This window comes from Plectropomus leopardus, chromosome 19 (genome assembly GCF_008729295.1).
Source record: "Plectropomus leopardus isolate mb chromosome 19, YSFRI_Pleo_2.0, whole genome shotgun sequence".
NCBI classification, from domain to species: domain Eukaryota; kingdom Metazoa; phylum Chordata; class Actinopteri; order Perciformes; family Serranidae; genus Plectropomus; species Plectropomus leopardus.
In genome coordinates, this window is record NC_056481.1 from 4,574,279 (window position 1) to 4,589,895 (window position 15,617).

Consider the following 15,617-nt stretch of genomic DNA (forward strand, 5'->3'; position numbering starts at 1 on the left):
ATTTTACATTATTTTTACTCTGTCTTTTTATGCACGCACGCACGCACGCACGCACACACACACACACACACACACATTCTTTAGCATACTTTTAAATATACAATCATGACTATAGTCTAGTTTCCTGGACATTTTTTACTTATTCTTTAATCATATCTAATAACTGCACCCCAGCTAATTTTAGGTCATTTTAAAAATCTTTTTTTCAGTTTGCAGGACTTTGCATCTCTTTCTACAGTTTGCTTATTGCCTTTTAAGCCATGTTTTTAAAAGAAATCAAGTCAATTTGCTCAGGGTTTCAGCAGTTAAAATGCTTGTGAAAGGCGTCCAAACATTACACAAGAAACTGATGTCGGTCCAAGTTCCAAATGGTTAAACTATTTTAATTAAGTATCTGCACTTTGAATTTGACTGACACCTCCATGTGTTTGTTGCCCGCAGGCAGTAAACAGACAAAGATTCAGTCCGACAGCCTAGCGTCAGACGAGGATAACCCCTGAAGGTGCTGTCAGCGCCTGAAAATGACACATTAATCCTCATCTCTTCTTGGTGAGCGAATGATTAAAATCCTTCCTTTCCAAAGAGACAATCACATTAGTTCAAAATATGGTGCGCGGTTATCGCCAGTGGCTCAATTACCTTTACACACACAGGCAGGTCAGCAAGTACATAAAACTTGCATGTTTGCGTAACCTTCCCTCAATGGCAGCCTGCAGACAGAGCATGCTTGTTAGCTGTGAACTGAGGGAGAAACGACCAGATGAGATAGATTTAACAGATGTGCAGGTATTGCACAATCCCTCCTTTGCCCCCCTCTTCTTCCCCAATCTAGCATTCCAACATGTCCCAGTGTTTTTGCCTCTCTTCTTTTGCCGTTTTCTGGCTCCGTCTTTCTCTCTCCCCTCTCCGTCAACACCACACCCATGCAGGTAACAACCTGACTCAGTAAACAACAATGTTTAATTTTACCCGGGCGCCCTTTTCAATGCAAGCCTCAATTATACTCCGGTCACCTGGGATTAAGGCTTTGCTTTATGTTTTTTTTTTATGTGCTTGCTAGTTTCCAAAACAGGTGAGTCACCTGTTTTTAAAAGTACGCCAGACACTGAGAACACCTTTCAGCTCAGTATGGGAAAAGATAAGGCTTTTTAAAGGAGCAGTGTGTCGGATTTAGTTTAATTTATTGGCGTCTAGCAGTGTAGATTACAGATTGCAACCAGCGGAAACCTCTCCTGGTTTGAATTCCTTTAGTGTTTATAGTTCAGGAGGTTTTAACAGGAAGCCGAATTATCCAGAGAGATCTCTTCTTCTGCAAAACAAACCAACCTGGTGATTTAAACAGTTAAAAACACTGAAGAAAGCAGTTTTACGATAAAAATCAGTGTTTCTTCAATGCTGTTTGGCATATCAGCGAAGGGCTGCTAGCCCAGTGCATGCTAATGTGCACCCGCATTTTTTATCTATTAACTTAAAATCCAGATAATCCGGATGTTTTTACTGGGATTTAATTATCTGCAGAGGTCTTTTCCTCTCAAAAACAAACGGACAAGGTGATAAAAATCAGTAAAAACGCTGAAAAAAAAGTGGATTCATGTTCAAAATCTGTGTTTCTCCAGTGCTGTTCATCATGTTAAAGACGAGCCGTTAGCCCAACACCTGCTAATGTACGCTCAACTGTTTCTCCGACAGCTCAAGATTCAGATGTTCAGGAAGTTTTTTCTGAGAGCCAAGGTCTCTTCAACAAATGGACCCGGTGAGCAAACGCTGAATAAAGCAGTTTTCATGTTTTTTCAGTGCTGCTCAGCTCATCGTAGAGAGAATATTAACTATGGATGAAAAAAACGGGACGGTTCATATCTAGAGCCAGTGTCTGGTTTGTCTGTTCTCATTCTAAGGTGACAAAAACACGACATTTCTTATTTTCAGGTGGTTATACACTAAATAAAACATACTTTTCTGCCAATATATCCCCTTAAATCCTCCACACTGGACCTTTAATAGACCACATCCAGGATCTAGCACAAAAACTAAAGATGAATGTATTTATAGTCGCTTGTCAGCTTCAATTTTCCATAAATCAAAGCTGAATAGAGATGCTCCGAGCGGACTCTGCAGCTATTGACTGCGACCAGCAGGGACACTGTCTGTCAACGCGGGAGTGTCTCTGCCGGGTTTAAGTGAGCTGCCCGTCAAACCGAAGCCCCCCTGACCCTGCAAATCACACCCTGCTCGACCGTTAGCAGAGGCCTGACAGCTGATTGGCTGACAGGTCAGGGGGTTAAGTAGACATGACCCCTGCGTGCCCCGGGGTTCATCTGCACTTCCTGCTCCGCATTGTTGGCCAACAGACAGCGACAATGTCGCACAGGGCATGTGTCACCGAGCGACCGAGCAGTCGGACTTAAATCACATGATGTTTACACACAAAAGACACACGAGAGGAAGTGTCTTTGACTTGGACTGAAAGCTGTCACTTACTTTAAGGATGAGATTATTCTTGACGGATTTCAAGTTCTCCCGCTAACCATTTCATTGCTAAAGATGAGAAACAGCGCGTTGAATGGGACAGAAAAGAAAAAAAACTGTTTGTAGAGCGACACGTACTCCCACCCAGATCCTGAATCGCCATTGTTTAGACACAAGAAAGGGAAACGCATTCAAATAGCCGCTCAGTTGTGCAGCCCAGGAATTTGCTTTCCCATTTTATACCTTCCGACGTGCACAAAAGGCCATCTTTGTACCTGCGCCCTAATTTTTTTTTACTGGTTTCCTGGGACGGACCCATTCAGCTTTTCAAAGGCATGCAAATGGATGGATAACGCCGGCATCCAAATTCACTCCATGATCACTGCCTGATTAGGCCCTCTGTTTCTGCACCGCTTTGTCTGCCAAAGACATTACTGTAACATCAGCGAGTTACAGTATCCCCACCTAAGCCTCTGGCGGTTTCACAGCCCAAATTTGACTCCTGGTTTCATCCTCGCTCTCTCATGACATGCTCACTTTAGCTGGAGTTACACGACTCGCCAAATCAGAGAGACGGGTGAGACAGTCCATGCACAGCCCTGTATGTTGCACCGATCAATGCCTGATCGAATAAACAATATAAAGATCTGATCTGTGCAACATAAGGTCATAAAATCAGACATTCGGAGGAAATGGAAACTGAAAAGTACTCACAGTTCTCAGAATGGAAATCAGGAACAAACTGCTCGTCACTGTCAGGAACCTGAGCTGAAATTACAAGACAAAAAACAGCATGAATTTAACATTGTTGTTATTATATTTTGGGCAAATTTTTTTTCTTTGTCCTTCTCTTTTTCTCCTTCTTGAAATATGAGTCAGAGCCAGGCCGGGCTTCATTCAGGCAACCTTCACGTCATGATTTTTGCAGCCCGTCAGCACTTTGCTCGACTCATAGATCAATACACGAGAACATGGAGCTCCTCAGCGGCATGATGGTAACCTGCCAACCTGGTTTAAGTTGATTTAAAGTGTGAAATAATCAGATTCAATACCTTTGTTTACAGAACAAATCTATTTCTTTACTTAATACTTATGTACACTTATTTTTTATCCTCATTTTATTTTTACTCATTTAAGTAATTCTTTTTTGTTTTATTTTGTATGTCTACTATTACTGTCTTTAAAAACCAATTAAAAATACAATATCACTCCATCCTGTTTCTTTTCAAAATAAACTTTTTTTTACAGATAACTGACTCTTTGCATTGCCTGTTTACATGGTGACAGAAGGGGTGACGTTTTCAAAAAATTACACTGTGGAACCTGGTTTCAAAAGTTTGCATTTTCAGGCCTCCAGAACGCTGTTGTTGTGTGAACGAAAGGCCGAACTGCAAGAAAAGTTTAACATTTCATGCAAGAACCGCTGTTATATAAACAGCCCCAAAGCTGATTTTGTCAGGTTGATCAGCAATAGGTAGATAGGTCAAGTAATTTGCCCCCATCTCCATTCATACATCCTAATTAGGCAAAAACTTTAAAAAAAAGTTGGCGCTGTACATTTCTGCAAACCATGGATATGTTAGTAGTAGATAGTTGTACATTTCATCCAAATCATATAAAAGAAAAGCTACGAAACCTAATGACACATTATGACATTTCCAGCTGTGGCTGTGGCGACTAAAGCAAGTTTTTTAAACCAGATCTTGATCTTTTCCAAATCTTAAGCAAGTGGTTTTTGTTCCTAAACCTGACCACACAGTAACCACGGTGCTGTCACAACATAAAAAGTTTCACCATATCCACTAATTACAAAACGTACAAATGTAACATATCCATGGTTTTCAGAAACAAATAAAGCCAATGTTTATTCTGGCGATTTGGTTGCTTCCAGACATGTAAATTACTTTCCCGACTACTCAAACTTACAACCAGCTGTTAACCAGTTTCTTTGTAGAAATCCAGACAGACTAAACAGGCAGTTCTGGCTAAACAAGCGGTGCCACAAACCACCTTTTCAGATCGTCCCAAAGCGTTGGGGACTCAAAGTGTCTAACTATCTAAAAGCAGTCTGGATTTCATCAGCTGCAGAGATGACGTATCGCAGATAAAGAACAACTGAACTGAAATCAAGAGGAGAATTAGGGAAGTGAAACGAGAGCATGTTAAGGTTAAAGCGTCACAGATCAGCAGTGATTCAGTACCTCTGCGAAGTATTCACTGACATTTGATCACACGATATTTCCTGTTAGGAAACATATCAACCATCATATTGCAATGCTTTGATGTAAAGTGTCACAGAGACAATGTGCAGCCAGCTTACAATGATCTGTAAAAATAGATGAGTCAATACAGTTATATGGTATGTGTGAGCCGATCTATAATTACTTGCAGTGGTGCTCAGTTTCAGAGGCTGCGATGCGACACTTTCATAATGAATCTCATCTAACTGAAAAAACACACAGGTGCAGCAGAGCTAGACAGACACTATTGTACAGCTCTTTTTTTTAGCAATCCCAACCCATTCACAATTGTCCTCTAGGAGCTTTGGACATTGACTCACACCAACAGTTTGGAAAAGCCAAAATGGTTTGACTGCCAACACCCTGCTCAGGGGTGAGGAGGTCAGATTCACCCACTTAACCGTGAGCACACTGGTATTTTATTCAACCGCTCCAAAATTAATGATCTAACCCTGAACGTGGAGCAGAACCAACCTTTTAATCTGGCTATGCTCCAGCTCTGCAAGTTTCTGAGTTTTTTATAAAGTGTTTCCATTGCTCGGGCCTCACACTTACGTCATGGTACAAGCCAACTGGTAGGGAAAAGTTGATGGCTATCATTAAATATCATGCACTCAATCAGGGGCGTAATGGGCTGCAAAACAAAGTGGTACCATGTTGTGAGTACTTAGGCAACATTTGCTCACTAAAAATGGACAAAGGGCCATAAATAATAGAAATTCCTCTGCGGATTTATCCGTATTTTCTCCTTAAAAGCGCATTTGCAGGGTCCACCATGAATCTGCACCAAAAGGTGGAGAAGTGGAGAGTAACTACGTTTACTCAAGTAATGTGCTCAAGTATAATTTGAGGTACTTGTACTCTCTGATGCACTTTTTACTTATACTCAACTTCATTTCAGAGCAAAATATTACACTTTTTTGTACTTTTTGCACACAGAACATATAAATATGTACAAATACAGCTGAGAAGATCATTTAACACTGCTTGTTTAAAGCGGGAATATTGCACAGTTAAGCCACCTTGCCGTTATAATTAGTATGATCACAGAATGTTGGAAAAGGGCAATGAGCAACTTCGCAATTTATTTTGCAAATTGCAAGAAATTAGTGGATTTGGCAAATAATTTCCAAAAAAAAAAAAAACCACAATACAAAGAAAAATGTCCAAAAACGAACTTCATAATATTCATAATAATATACCTAAAATTATTTTTAAACTATTTTTTTTATTTAAAGCACTTTTTTCCAAGGCCATTTCATTTTTTTTTAAATTCTTTGTTTTTCCCCTCTAATTTTTAGGTAATTTTCTTGTATTATTATTATTATTTTTTTTTTTTACAATTTTTTTCTTCTTTTTTTTTGCTAATTTTTGGGTAATTTCTTCATGCTCATTGCCTCCTTCCCATGTTTTTTAATGAAATCAGGCCAATTTGCTAAAGTTTCAAAGGGTTAGGTACATTTTCTAGATTATACTCACATACTTTTACTTAGGTAACATTTTCAGTGCAGGAGCAGTAGTATTTTTACAGTGTGGTATCTATACTTTCATTGAAGAAAAGGCCGTGAACACCTCCTCTGCAACCCAAGAGATGTGACTGTAACCTCACCCCAACAACCTAAATCTGACCCAGCGTTCCTCCTCAGCAGCCTCTTCTCTCTCACTTCATCCACCGTTACAGTTTCCAGACTGTGATGCACAACACAGAAAACCAAAACTCCAGAGAGCGAGACAGGACAAAAAGAGGAAATAAGAAATCCAAATCCACTTTCTTGTCGTCACACTCCTTCCTGTACAGAGGAAACCGGATGATGGCGTTTTGGAGCATGTTCAGATAAATGACATCGATTTCTTATACAACGCCGCATCCTGTGGCTTACTATACCATAATAATATTACCCCCTTTTAACTTTTCAGTCTGCCGCCCTCGGGGGGAGGGGGAGAAATAAAGCTGCTGTGTGAGACAGAGCAGGGGCCGATATTTAGTCCTGCACATCCAACAATCAATCACTTCCACTCGTTTCAACATGTCCAAAACGGAACATGCTGGACCTCGTAAAGAGGAAGGAGAGAAGAAACACGCATGAAGAGCATCAGACGTTATCGTAACCCCGGAGTGTGTGTCTGCGCACTTTCCTGTGTGTGTGTGTATCTGATTTGTTTCCAGGAACACCTCGTCAGGGGCTTTGAGATGCAAGTCAGCACAAGAAGGAAAGTGTGTTTATACGAGCACAGACGCATGTTCTCCCCGATGCTTCCAGGCACCTTGAATGACTTTTTTTCTCTCAGTGGGAGATCCTGGGAGGAGCCGAGCAGCTTCAGCCGTATAAACCTAAAGGCCAGAACCAGACAAGATATGACAAGTTCCTGAACTCTTGCCATTCAGCGCTTCACCCTTTCTGTCTCTCTCCTGCTTCCGCTCTCCTTTGGCAGAAAAAAAAAAAACTCCCTCCAGCTACCCAGCTTTTACAATCTTGGTGAATCCCTCACAACTGCAATCAGTCATGATAAGGTCTTTAATTAATGCAACAGGAAAGGAGAGGTCTTAGCCGGGGAAGCTGAAAACAAGCCAGTACTTAGGGTTAAATAACACTTTGATAAAGTTACACTTCCATCTTTCTCTCCTGCTTCTCTTTTTTGTCTCTGTGACTCAACAATAAGTTGCCACCCAATTTGCACATAAAATAAAGTCTCATTTTAAAGAGACGGCTTACAAACATTCCCCAAAAAATCACTCTCAGATGTTTATAAAAAATTTACTCTGATATCTAGTTTGAATTTTAACATTTTTAAATGCAACATCAGGGGAAAAAAAACATGAACAAAATCCTACTTGCTATGTCTCAGCATTTTTAAGACTACTGAAAGATTGATTTGAGACATTTTAATTTTTTTTTTTATTGTAATTTCACGAAAAGTTACAACCCAATTTGTACATAAAGTAAAAGGACGGTTCACCAAAATTACAAATAAATAAATAAATAAAAACAATCTTTCTCGTATATTTATACATTTTATAGTGATAGCCAATCTGGTCATGCAGATAGTTTTGGTATCTGTCCAGGGCTCCTAAAACTTAAAACAAGCTGGATATAAGACTTTTAAAGATGTTTTTAAATGCCACTCAGAATAAAATTTAACACCAATTTTACACAAGATAAATTGAAAATTTAACATAATTATGATTTGAAAAATGGCAAATGGCAAAGAGCACAGTCAAGTATTTGTTATCTATTGACTTATAACAAGTTGAATATCTAAGATATTACATGTGCAGTAAAGGGGGAAAAAAAATCAAAAGTAAGACATTTAATTAACACAATGTTAGCTGTTTTCCTTGTTTTTCAAAAGTCTTGATTTTTTTTTTTTTTTATAAAAGTGTGAATTTTTATGTGATCTTAAAATATTAAAGTTGTACTGTCAGATGCTTGCCCAAAGTACATCTGTACAAAATTTCAAGACTTTAAAATAATCAGAACAAATGTAGTGGCACTTTTCCCTGATAATACTAAATTAGGTGTTTGGGTACATGTCAGTTATATTAAATCTTTCTCAGGAATTCTTATCAGCAGTTTTTATGGGAACTCTTTCTTTGGCAGAACATGGTTTCAGTTCACAGATTACTGTGAGTTTTGGTATTAAATTTGGTGGTATTGAATTTAGGACATTGTTCCTGGGAAGATATGTTGCTGATTCATTTTTTAAAAAACTTTGAGCAGCACAAACTAAACTCTGCTGCCATTCTCATGAGGTGGTGGGATAAATCTCAGAGGCCGGTAAAAAAAACATTGTCAAGACGATACAACATTTTAAGGTGAGAAAAGCTGAACCTTTACGGGCGGCCTTTTACAGTGAAATCTGTGAATACAAATAGGCTCCAACTTTGAAGCGACACCCATTGTTGCAGTTTTATGGGCTCTGGCTCTCGTCTTTGTCTGCGTGAGACGCTGGTGTGAAGTGAACTTGCTGGTTTGACGCTGCATGAGAAAAGGTGAGAAAGCTGACGTGGATGCTGCATTGTTTCCCATAAAACGGGGGCTGGCCGGGGAGTGGGCTCCATTTAAATTTATGTTTTTTTTTTTTTAGGACAGACAGGACCGCTTCCACAGTGTCTCTGACTGGGACTGTCCTACTTCCCTCGTCTCCTGGTCTGCTGTATACCATGACTCAATACGGGGACTTACTGCATTGTTTTAAACTGACATAATATTTCCAATAAATATGAGAAATTGCTCTTAAAAATCTGTTTTATCCATAAAACGAGCACCACCCATACACTGCAAAATCGATTAATGAGAGTAGCATTTTAAGAGAGTATACAATCTGCCAAAACTCAAAGGAGCTGAATACGACATTCAGATCTCTGATTCAGAGTCTTGGGCGGGATCAGGGGCCTAAGATTCGTTTTAATATTGAGGGAGAAACATATGAAGTGGAGAGTTTTGGGGGTCCTCTGCCAGAAAATTCAGAACATCAAATACATTCTGTATTCTGGGTTTTTTTTATGCACCAAACAACAAAATTACGGCGCTATACAACAGTAACAGTGCTGACAGAGCTAACAGTGTTAACCTGGAGGTAAATTGGAGGGTCGGTGTTACACTTGTGGAATGACAGCTTGTCGATATGATCCATCTATCTGTGCAAAAAGGTTTTTAGCAAGCACCAGTGTTCAGTTCAGTTTGCTACACACTAGAACATTTTTTGTGTGTGTTTTCACTGTTAAAAGTTGCGGATGGTACCAACAGAACCAGCTTTTTTCGTCCCGTCTTGTATCGTATCAAAAGGGTTTGGTGGAAATACAGCTAAACATGCATGCACAGCCGGACCGTCTACCACAACAACACACAGAGAAGCTTAGATCACAACACACACAGAGGAAGTGCGACTAAATTAGCCATTTTTACAGAGAGATCGCACTATAGAGCAGCTACGAAGTCCCTTCTTTGTGCCGCCTTTGCATTTTTACACAGAACCAAACAACAGCGGCTCCGTGCATTCCAGTGTGTATTTTTAGATAGCATGCCAGCAATGGGGAAGCGAAAGAGACTTGGCACTCAACCCAACAGCGTCTGCCTCTTGTGTAACATGTAACATACACGCTAACAGCGTTTTCTTTAATAAAAATGACATAGCAATAACAATCATTTACCGTCTATGTTATATGTTGGCTGATCTTCTTGAGTTAGCTGCTAACTGCTAAGAGCTGCTTTTTAAATCTCCCACAGTGGGTCACACACAATACACGTCCTTAAAACGTCACACTTTTCCTGCCCATGGTCCTGTTCTGTTTATACAGACACCATTTTTACTACCTCCAATGGTGGCGTCAGTGTGAGACAACTCTGTCCCGCCAATATGGGACTGTATCTTTATATAGAACTGCGAGGCGGCATATCGGCGTGAAATTCCCGCCTTGAGCAGACAGTTTGAAAGACTTACATACATGAACATGCACGCACCACCGGACCATCTACCACAACATTGAACAGAGACGCTCAGATTACAACACACAGAGGTTGCATGACTTCATTCTCTGCTCGAGACGCCATGACTCCACCATATCTTTACACAGCAAATAGTGGTTTGGCGATTACTGCTCTGAATGTCTCATATAGCTCCTTTAAAGATTGCTTCCAGATGTATAAAACACACACCAATATGTTTTCCCCCTTTTTACAATAAAAGTTCACTTTGCTAAATATTCTTCAAATTAAATCTAACTTCAGGACACAAGACGTTTCCAACTTCGAAGAAATGTGAAATTGTGTACTGGAGGCTTCACCTTTCCACAGCACGTTTACATGATGTCAGAAAAGATGACTTGCATAAGTCTAAAAAATGTATAAACTGACTAAAACTTTACAATTAAAATACATGTAAACATGTACGTCAGACTGAAATTGTACCAAGACAAATTTCTCACTTTTGGTAAACATGACTAGATGAAGTGGTTGGGGTTGATTTACTCTTTCATGTATACGCCTCAATCGGACCTGAACTGGCCGAGGTGTTTTATGCGTGCTCCAAGTTGCCGCACTGGGCTTTGACCAGTAAGTCAAATTTCATAAATTCGTAGAAGAAAGACAAGTAAAACAACAGAAGAAGAAGGGAAGAAAACAAAATGAGACAAAGGTACCAAGTAAAGCATAGAGTACGTATGAAATGTACAGCGCCGAAAAGTTGACATGCAACCCGTCTGCCGCTTGCTAATTTGTTTGGTATGTGACATAATAGGCCAACCAGAACGAGGTCCAATAGCAACCGACTAAAAGGGGGCGTAATGACACCGACCACAGAGGAGTCAGACACACTTCCGTCAATAAATCGATTCTCCCCGGTGCTTTTACACTGGAACAGGGACAGCAGTCCAATTGAATTACCTAATCGAGTTATAACCATAAAATGTTCTGACTCATATCAGCTGCATATTGGACCATGACTGGTTTCCAGTAGCTGTGATGTCACACAATTGCCTGAACATGCACGCTTTAGGTCACATTTAATTAAAAGTGGTTCTACTAAAAACAGTTAAGTCTTGCCTTTGCGAAAACGATCCTCGTGTACACGAATCCGCAAAAACTGAAAACGCTGTAGTATGCATGCCATGCCAGTAGGTGGAGGTGTGAGTTTGTAATGACACACCACAGACGATCACCACGCACCTGTGCATAAAGGTGTTCATCCACAGAGCGGTGGATATAAACGAACGAGACGATGGCAAACACACGTACGAAATCCAACAGGGTTAATGAACTCAGTAGAGTGAGCAGCATGAACGCAGCTTGTTAGTCCACCATTGTAAGGCATAAGGCGAAAAGTGCAGCCGTGACGTCACCTCACAGGATCCACGCATTGCCAGTTTACACGGAGACAGAAAGGGTGGCATTTTCAAAAAAATCACACTCTGGAACCCGGTTTCCAAAGTTTGCATTTTCAGGCCCCCAAAACGCTATTGTCATGTGAACAAAAAGCCAAATCGCAACAAGAGTTTAACATTTCATGCAAGAACCGTTGCCGCGTAAACCGCCCCCTTCAACTCATTTTTAAAGTGAGCACAGATAAACTCTCCTTCAGGAGAAGAAAGTGAAAACAGCCTTCAGGTGTAAAACTCTGCAGCCTTCTGCACAGCAAAGCTCAAACATCCAAATGACAAAAAACAAAAACAAAAACCAAAACAGATTTATCAGCTTGATGTGGTTCATATTAAACATTTTTTTTAAAAGCAGCATTTCCCTTTAAGCCTTCACATCAAATCAACTGACACGACAAAAATTCACACCTCGTGCTGCAGTTCATTTTTTACTCGCAGCTTTAAACACATTTATCTCCACTGTCCCTCCTCTGTCCCCGAGCTCCAAACACACACACACACACACACACACACACACACACACACACACACACACACAATGACTCAGTGTTGTTTCCCTCTCCTGACGTACAGTATAATTACTCTATTAGAGCTCACATCATCATTGCACATATGAAGCTGACTGGCTGACAATCGCCTCTGGCTCGGGCCTCATTTCATCGCTATGTGCCTTTGAGTGACACAAGCCAAATAGCCTGTTTGTTTGCGTTGGCCGCCGGGCTGGCACGCACGCTACATGCCAACATGGCCAAAATAGGACATGCTCAAAGCTAATAATGTCCCGTCTGTGTTCTCTCTGGCCTTTTTTTTTGCATGGTTTATGAGCATGTGTATTGCATCAGACAGTTTGGGACGGCAGCTAAAGGCAGGAGGTCGTCTTTTTCAGCAAAGTTTTGAGGAAGAATTCGAATAAAAGTGCATTAATAAGAGTTAATAAGAGAAAAAGTGGTGTGTCAGAGGTAATCACAGAAGTTTGACAGTGGAAAGCAGAATATAATTCCCTTAAGAGCTTAATAAAATAGAAGAGTATTTTTTTGGTTTGTTCCCCAATCTCTCGAGACAGACACATCTTCAAACCTCCTGACTGTCATTAATGGGGGGAATCATCACAGAAAAAAAGAGGAAAAGCAGCCTGCAGGCAAATCTCACCTTCTGTGAGCCATGTCTCCTGGAGTTGGCTTAAATCCTGGAAGAGGTCTGAACAGAAAAAGATAAAAAAAAAGAAAGAGTGAATAATCTGCAGGATGACGAGCCACCACCAACATTTGTCTTAAACTCGTGATAATTTAAATAAGCCTCAGACTGACTTTGCCTGGGGGGTGTTTGATTAACTCTTTGAAACCTGGATAAACATTAAGTTTTCTTGTGCTAGGTTCAGATGCCTTAAACAAGCTATTTAACCCTTTGAAACCAGAGCAAATTGAGTTATTTTCTTTTGAAAACATGAAGAAAAAAGGCAATGAGCAACTTGGCAAGAAATGTCAAGCAAATTGCAAGGAATTAGTCAATGTAACAAGAAAATGACCTGAAATTTTGTTTTAATAAAAGGGGGGAATATGAAAATATAGGAAAAATGTTTTAACTAATTTCCTGCCAATATGTTTGGGCCATGTCTTGTGACAAGAAAGCAACCTAAAAATTGGTTTACAATGGAAAAGTTAAAAATTTTAGGTGAAAATGTGCAGAAAACATAATTTTTTGAGGGGTTTTCTGCTTATTTTACTAATTTCCCCCATTTTTTGTGCCATGTTGATCATTGCTTTCTGCACTTTAAAAATAGCCTATTTGCTTTAACCCTAAAATGTTAGTGTACAGGCTCACTCAAAATTTTAAGTTAACTAGATTTGGGAAGACGAGTTCAGGACATTCTGTAATGATTCAACTTGTTTTCTCAAATTCAGTCAACTTAAAAATTGAAGGCTACCTGGACACTAACTTTTTAAGTTAAAAATAGTTCATTTTTTACAGTGTACCCATGTTTTTGGAAGAAATAAAACCAATTTGCCCATGTTTCAAAGGGTTTAAAACCATGTAAAGAGACGAGAGGACCAAAAAAATAAATAAAATTGTGGACTTCCACGACTGTACCTTCAGATTCCTGAGGGGGTAATTCTGTGTCCATGTATTTCCTTTTCGCTGCCATCAACAGTCTATTTAGGGGCCCATTTCCATGCGACTTCTGCAAAAGCCATAACAGAGAAGTGAGACTCGGGCAGGGGCACATCAGTGTCAAAATGCTTAATGTGGCGTTAGTAAAGTGCACTGTAAAATCTGACAAATTGATCTCACTTATAATCACCTTAGAAACTGACTGCTTTGAAAAAGGAAAGTAAATATGAATCTCAATTTATTTTTACTTTATATCTAAGTGTTAAGATGTTAAGTTTACTTTGAATTTAACTGTATTTACTTAATTTTGTAAAGTTGCTGCCACTTAAAAATGACAAGTGGAATTACCTTGTTCTAAGTGTTAACAACTGCAGTAAACTGAGTTAGTCTGACTTAGCTTGATCATCACAAAGAGGATTTTGCAAATTATGAACTCAGTTCATCTGCAAGTTCTGTTTACTAAACATATTTAAGAAAATACATGTATGACTGACCACTTTGCAAACAGCAGAATATAAATGTAGCACAGCATACGTGATTTACTTAAGTTACTAAAACTAAGAAAGATTGATTTCATTAAACTTGGCATTTTTAAGTTGCATCAACTTCACAAAGTTGAGTAATAATAACAACATTTTAATTTTATTTAACATTTAGATATAAAATAAACATACATTAAGACTGATAGTTATATCTACTTACATTTTTCAAGGTAATCAGCATCCTAGATTTTTTTTTTAAGTAAAACTAACTTGTCAGGTTTTACAGTGTGGATACTTTTGACAAAAACAAAAAATAATAATTTGCAATGAGCAGCAAATAAGCATACTGCAGCTATATATGTGAACATGAAGCTCGTTAAAAAAACAGCAGTTGTGGAGGCAATCTGAGGAAAACAAACGCGCTGTTTGAAGAAAGTGACCATTTGGCACACATTGACACCAACCAAAATATCAAAAAGAAACCCGCAGATAAACTCCGCCAATGCAATACTTGCTACTCTTTAAGTTTTGGAGTATTTTATATTAGTTTAAAGAGGCGGAGAAGTAGTTTTATTTTTCATCGCAGCTGCTTGAGCCAAAACTCGTGCAAACAGACGCGAGACGAAGAGCGACAGAGCGAGATAAAGCCCCGGTGGCGGAGTGATTAAAAACAAGCCTTTTAAAGCACGTTACAGCAACAAGAAAAGAGTACGTACATTTGCTAAAGTGTAAGGCACTTGCTGGTCCAAATATCCATCCATCTTATAATCCATCCGTTAACCGTTTGTGGTCATTTAGGCTGAGTTGATCCACGCAGCCTGCAGGAGAAGGAGGGAGCGCTCGCCTGCTTGTGAATGGAGCTGCGTGGAGGCTGCATGCATAATGAGCTCCATTCACAAAAAATGCCGAGGGGAAGTGATGGCGAGTGATTACCCAGCGGGCTGCTTTTACAAATCTCTTGTTTTTGTGTGACGGACAGCTCGTCACTTTTTGCTAACGTAGAGTTTGCACCTCAAGGACCACCTTTTGCGTGGTTTTTTTTTTTTTTTTGCAGGATGGCGCAGTTTTATTTGTTTGACTTCTGCATTAAAAACATGTCAAAGAGCATGAATTATGAGGGATATTTAATGGCATGTTTCTTGAGTTTTTTTTGCCACGTCTGCCAGGGTTTTTAGGAAGCAGTCCAGCGCTGGAACAGTGACGAGAAACAGATGTGGAGCTCTATTTCCATACACACACTCACACGCACGCAGAAAAAATGCAGTTTAGTGAGTTTAAACACCTTTATATTTTCGTGTGTTGACTTTTTAGCTGTCGTTTTGGTTACAAACATGGTTTAGGAGGACTTGCTTTTCTCGCTCGAGCCAGACGGAGCTCGTGATTGGCGCATTTCCTCTTTCAAGAGCTCGAGTTTCTCGCCTTTGTCCGCTTGAATCCACTGACTTA

At 39.7% G+C, this 15,617-nt stretch overlaps 1 protein-coding gene across 2 annotated transcripts in view; it reads right to left on the bottom strand.

Annotated features, from left to right (window-relative positions):
• Nucleotides 1-15,103, bottom strand: part of etv4 (ETS variant transcription factor 4) — a 48,565-nt gene extending 33,462 nt beyond the window's left edge. Inside the window, exons 1-4 of one of the 2 annotated variants that reach the window (XM_042507809.1) lie at nt 14,888-15,100; nt 13,669-13,759; nt 12,730-12,777; nt 3,181-3,234 (exon numbers count right to left, since the gene is read on the bottom strand). In XM_042507809.1, coding sequence (XP_042363743.1) covers nt 3,181-3,234; nt 12,730-12,777; nt 13,669-13,759; nt 14,888-14,944 — 250 coding nt within the window. In that variant the 5' untranslated portion in view covers nt 14,945-15,100. Of the gene's footprint in view, nt 1-3,180; nt 3,235-12,729; nt 12,778-13,668; nt 13,760-14,887 lie in introns of both variants that reach the window. The other variant, XM_042507810.1, reaches the window with a different exon arrangement.
• Between the last annotated feature and the right edge of the window lie 514 nt (nt 15,104-15,617).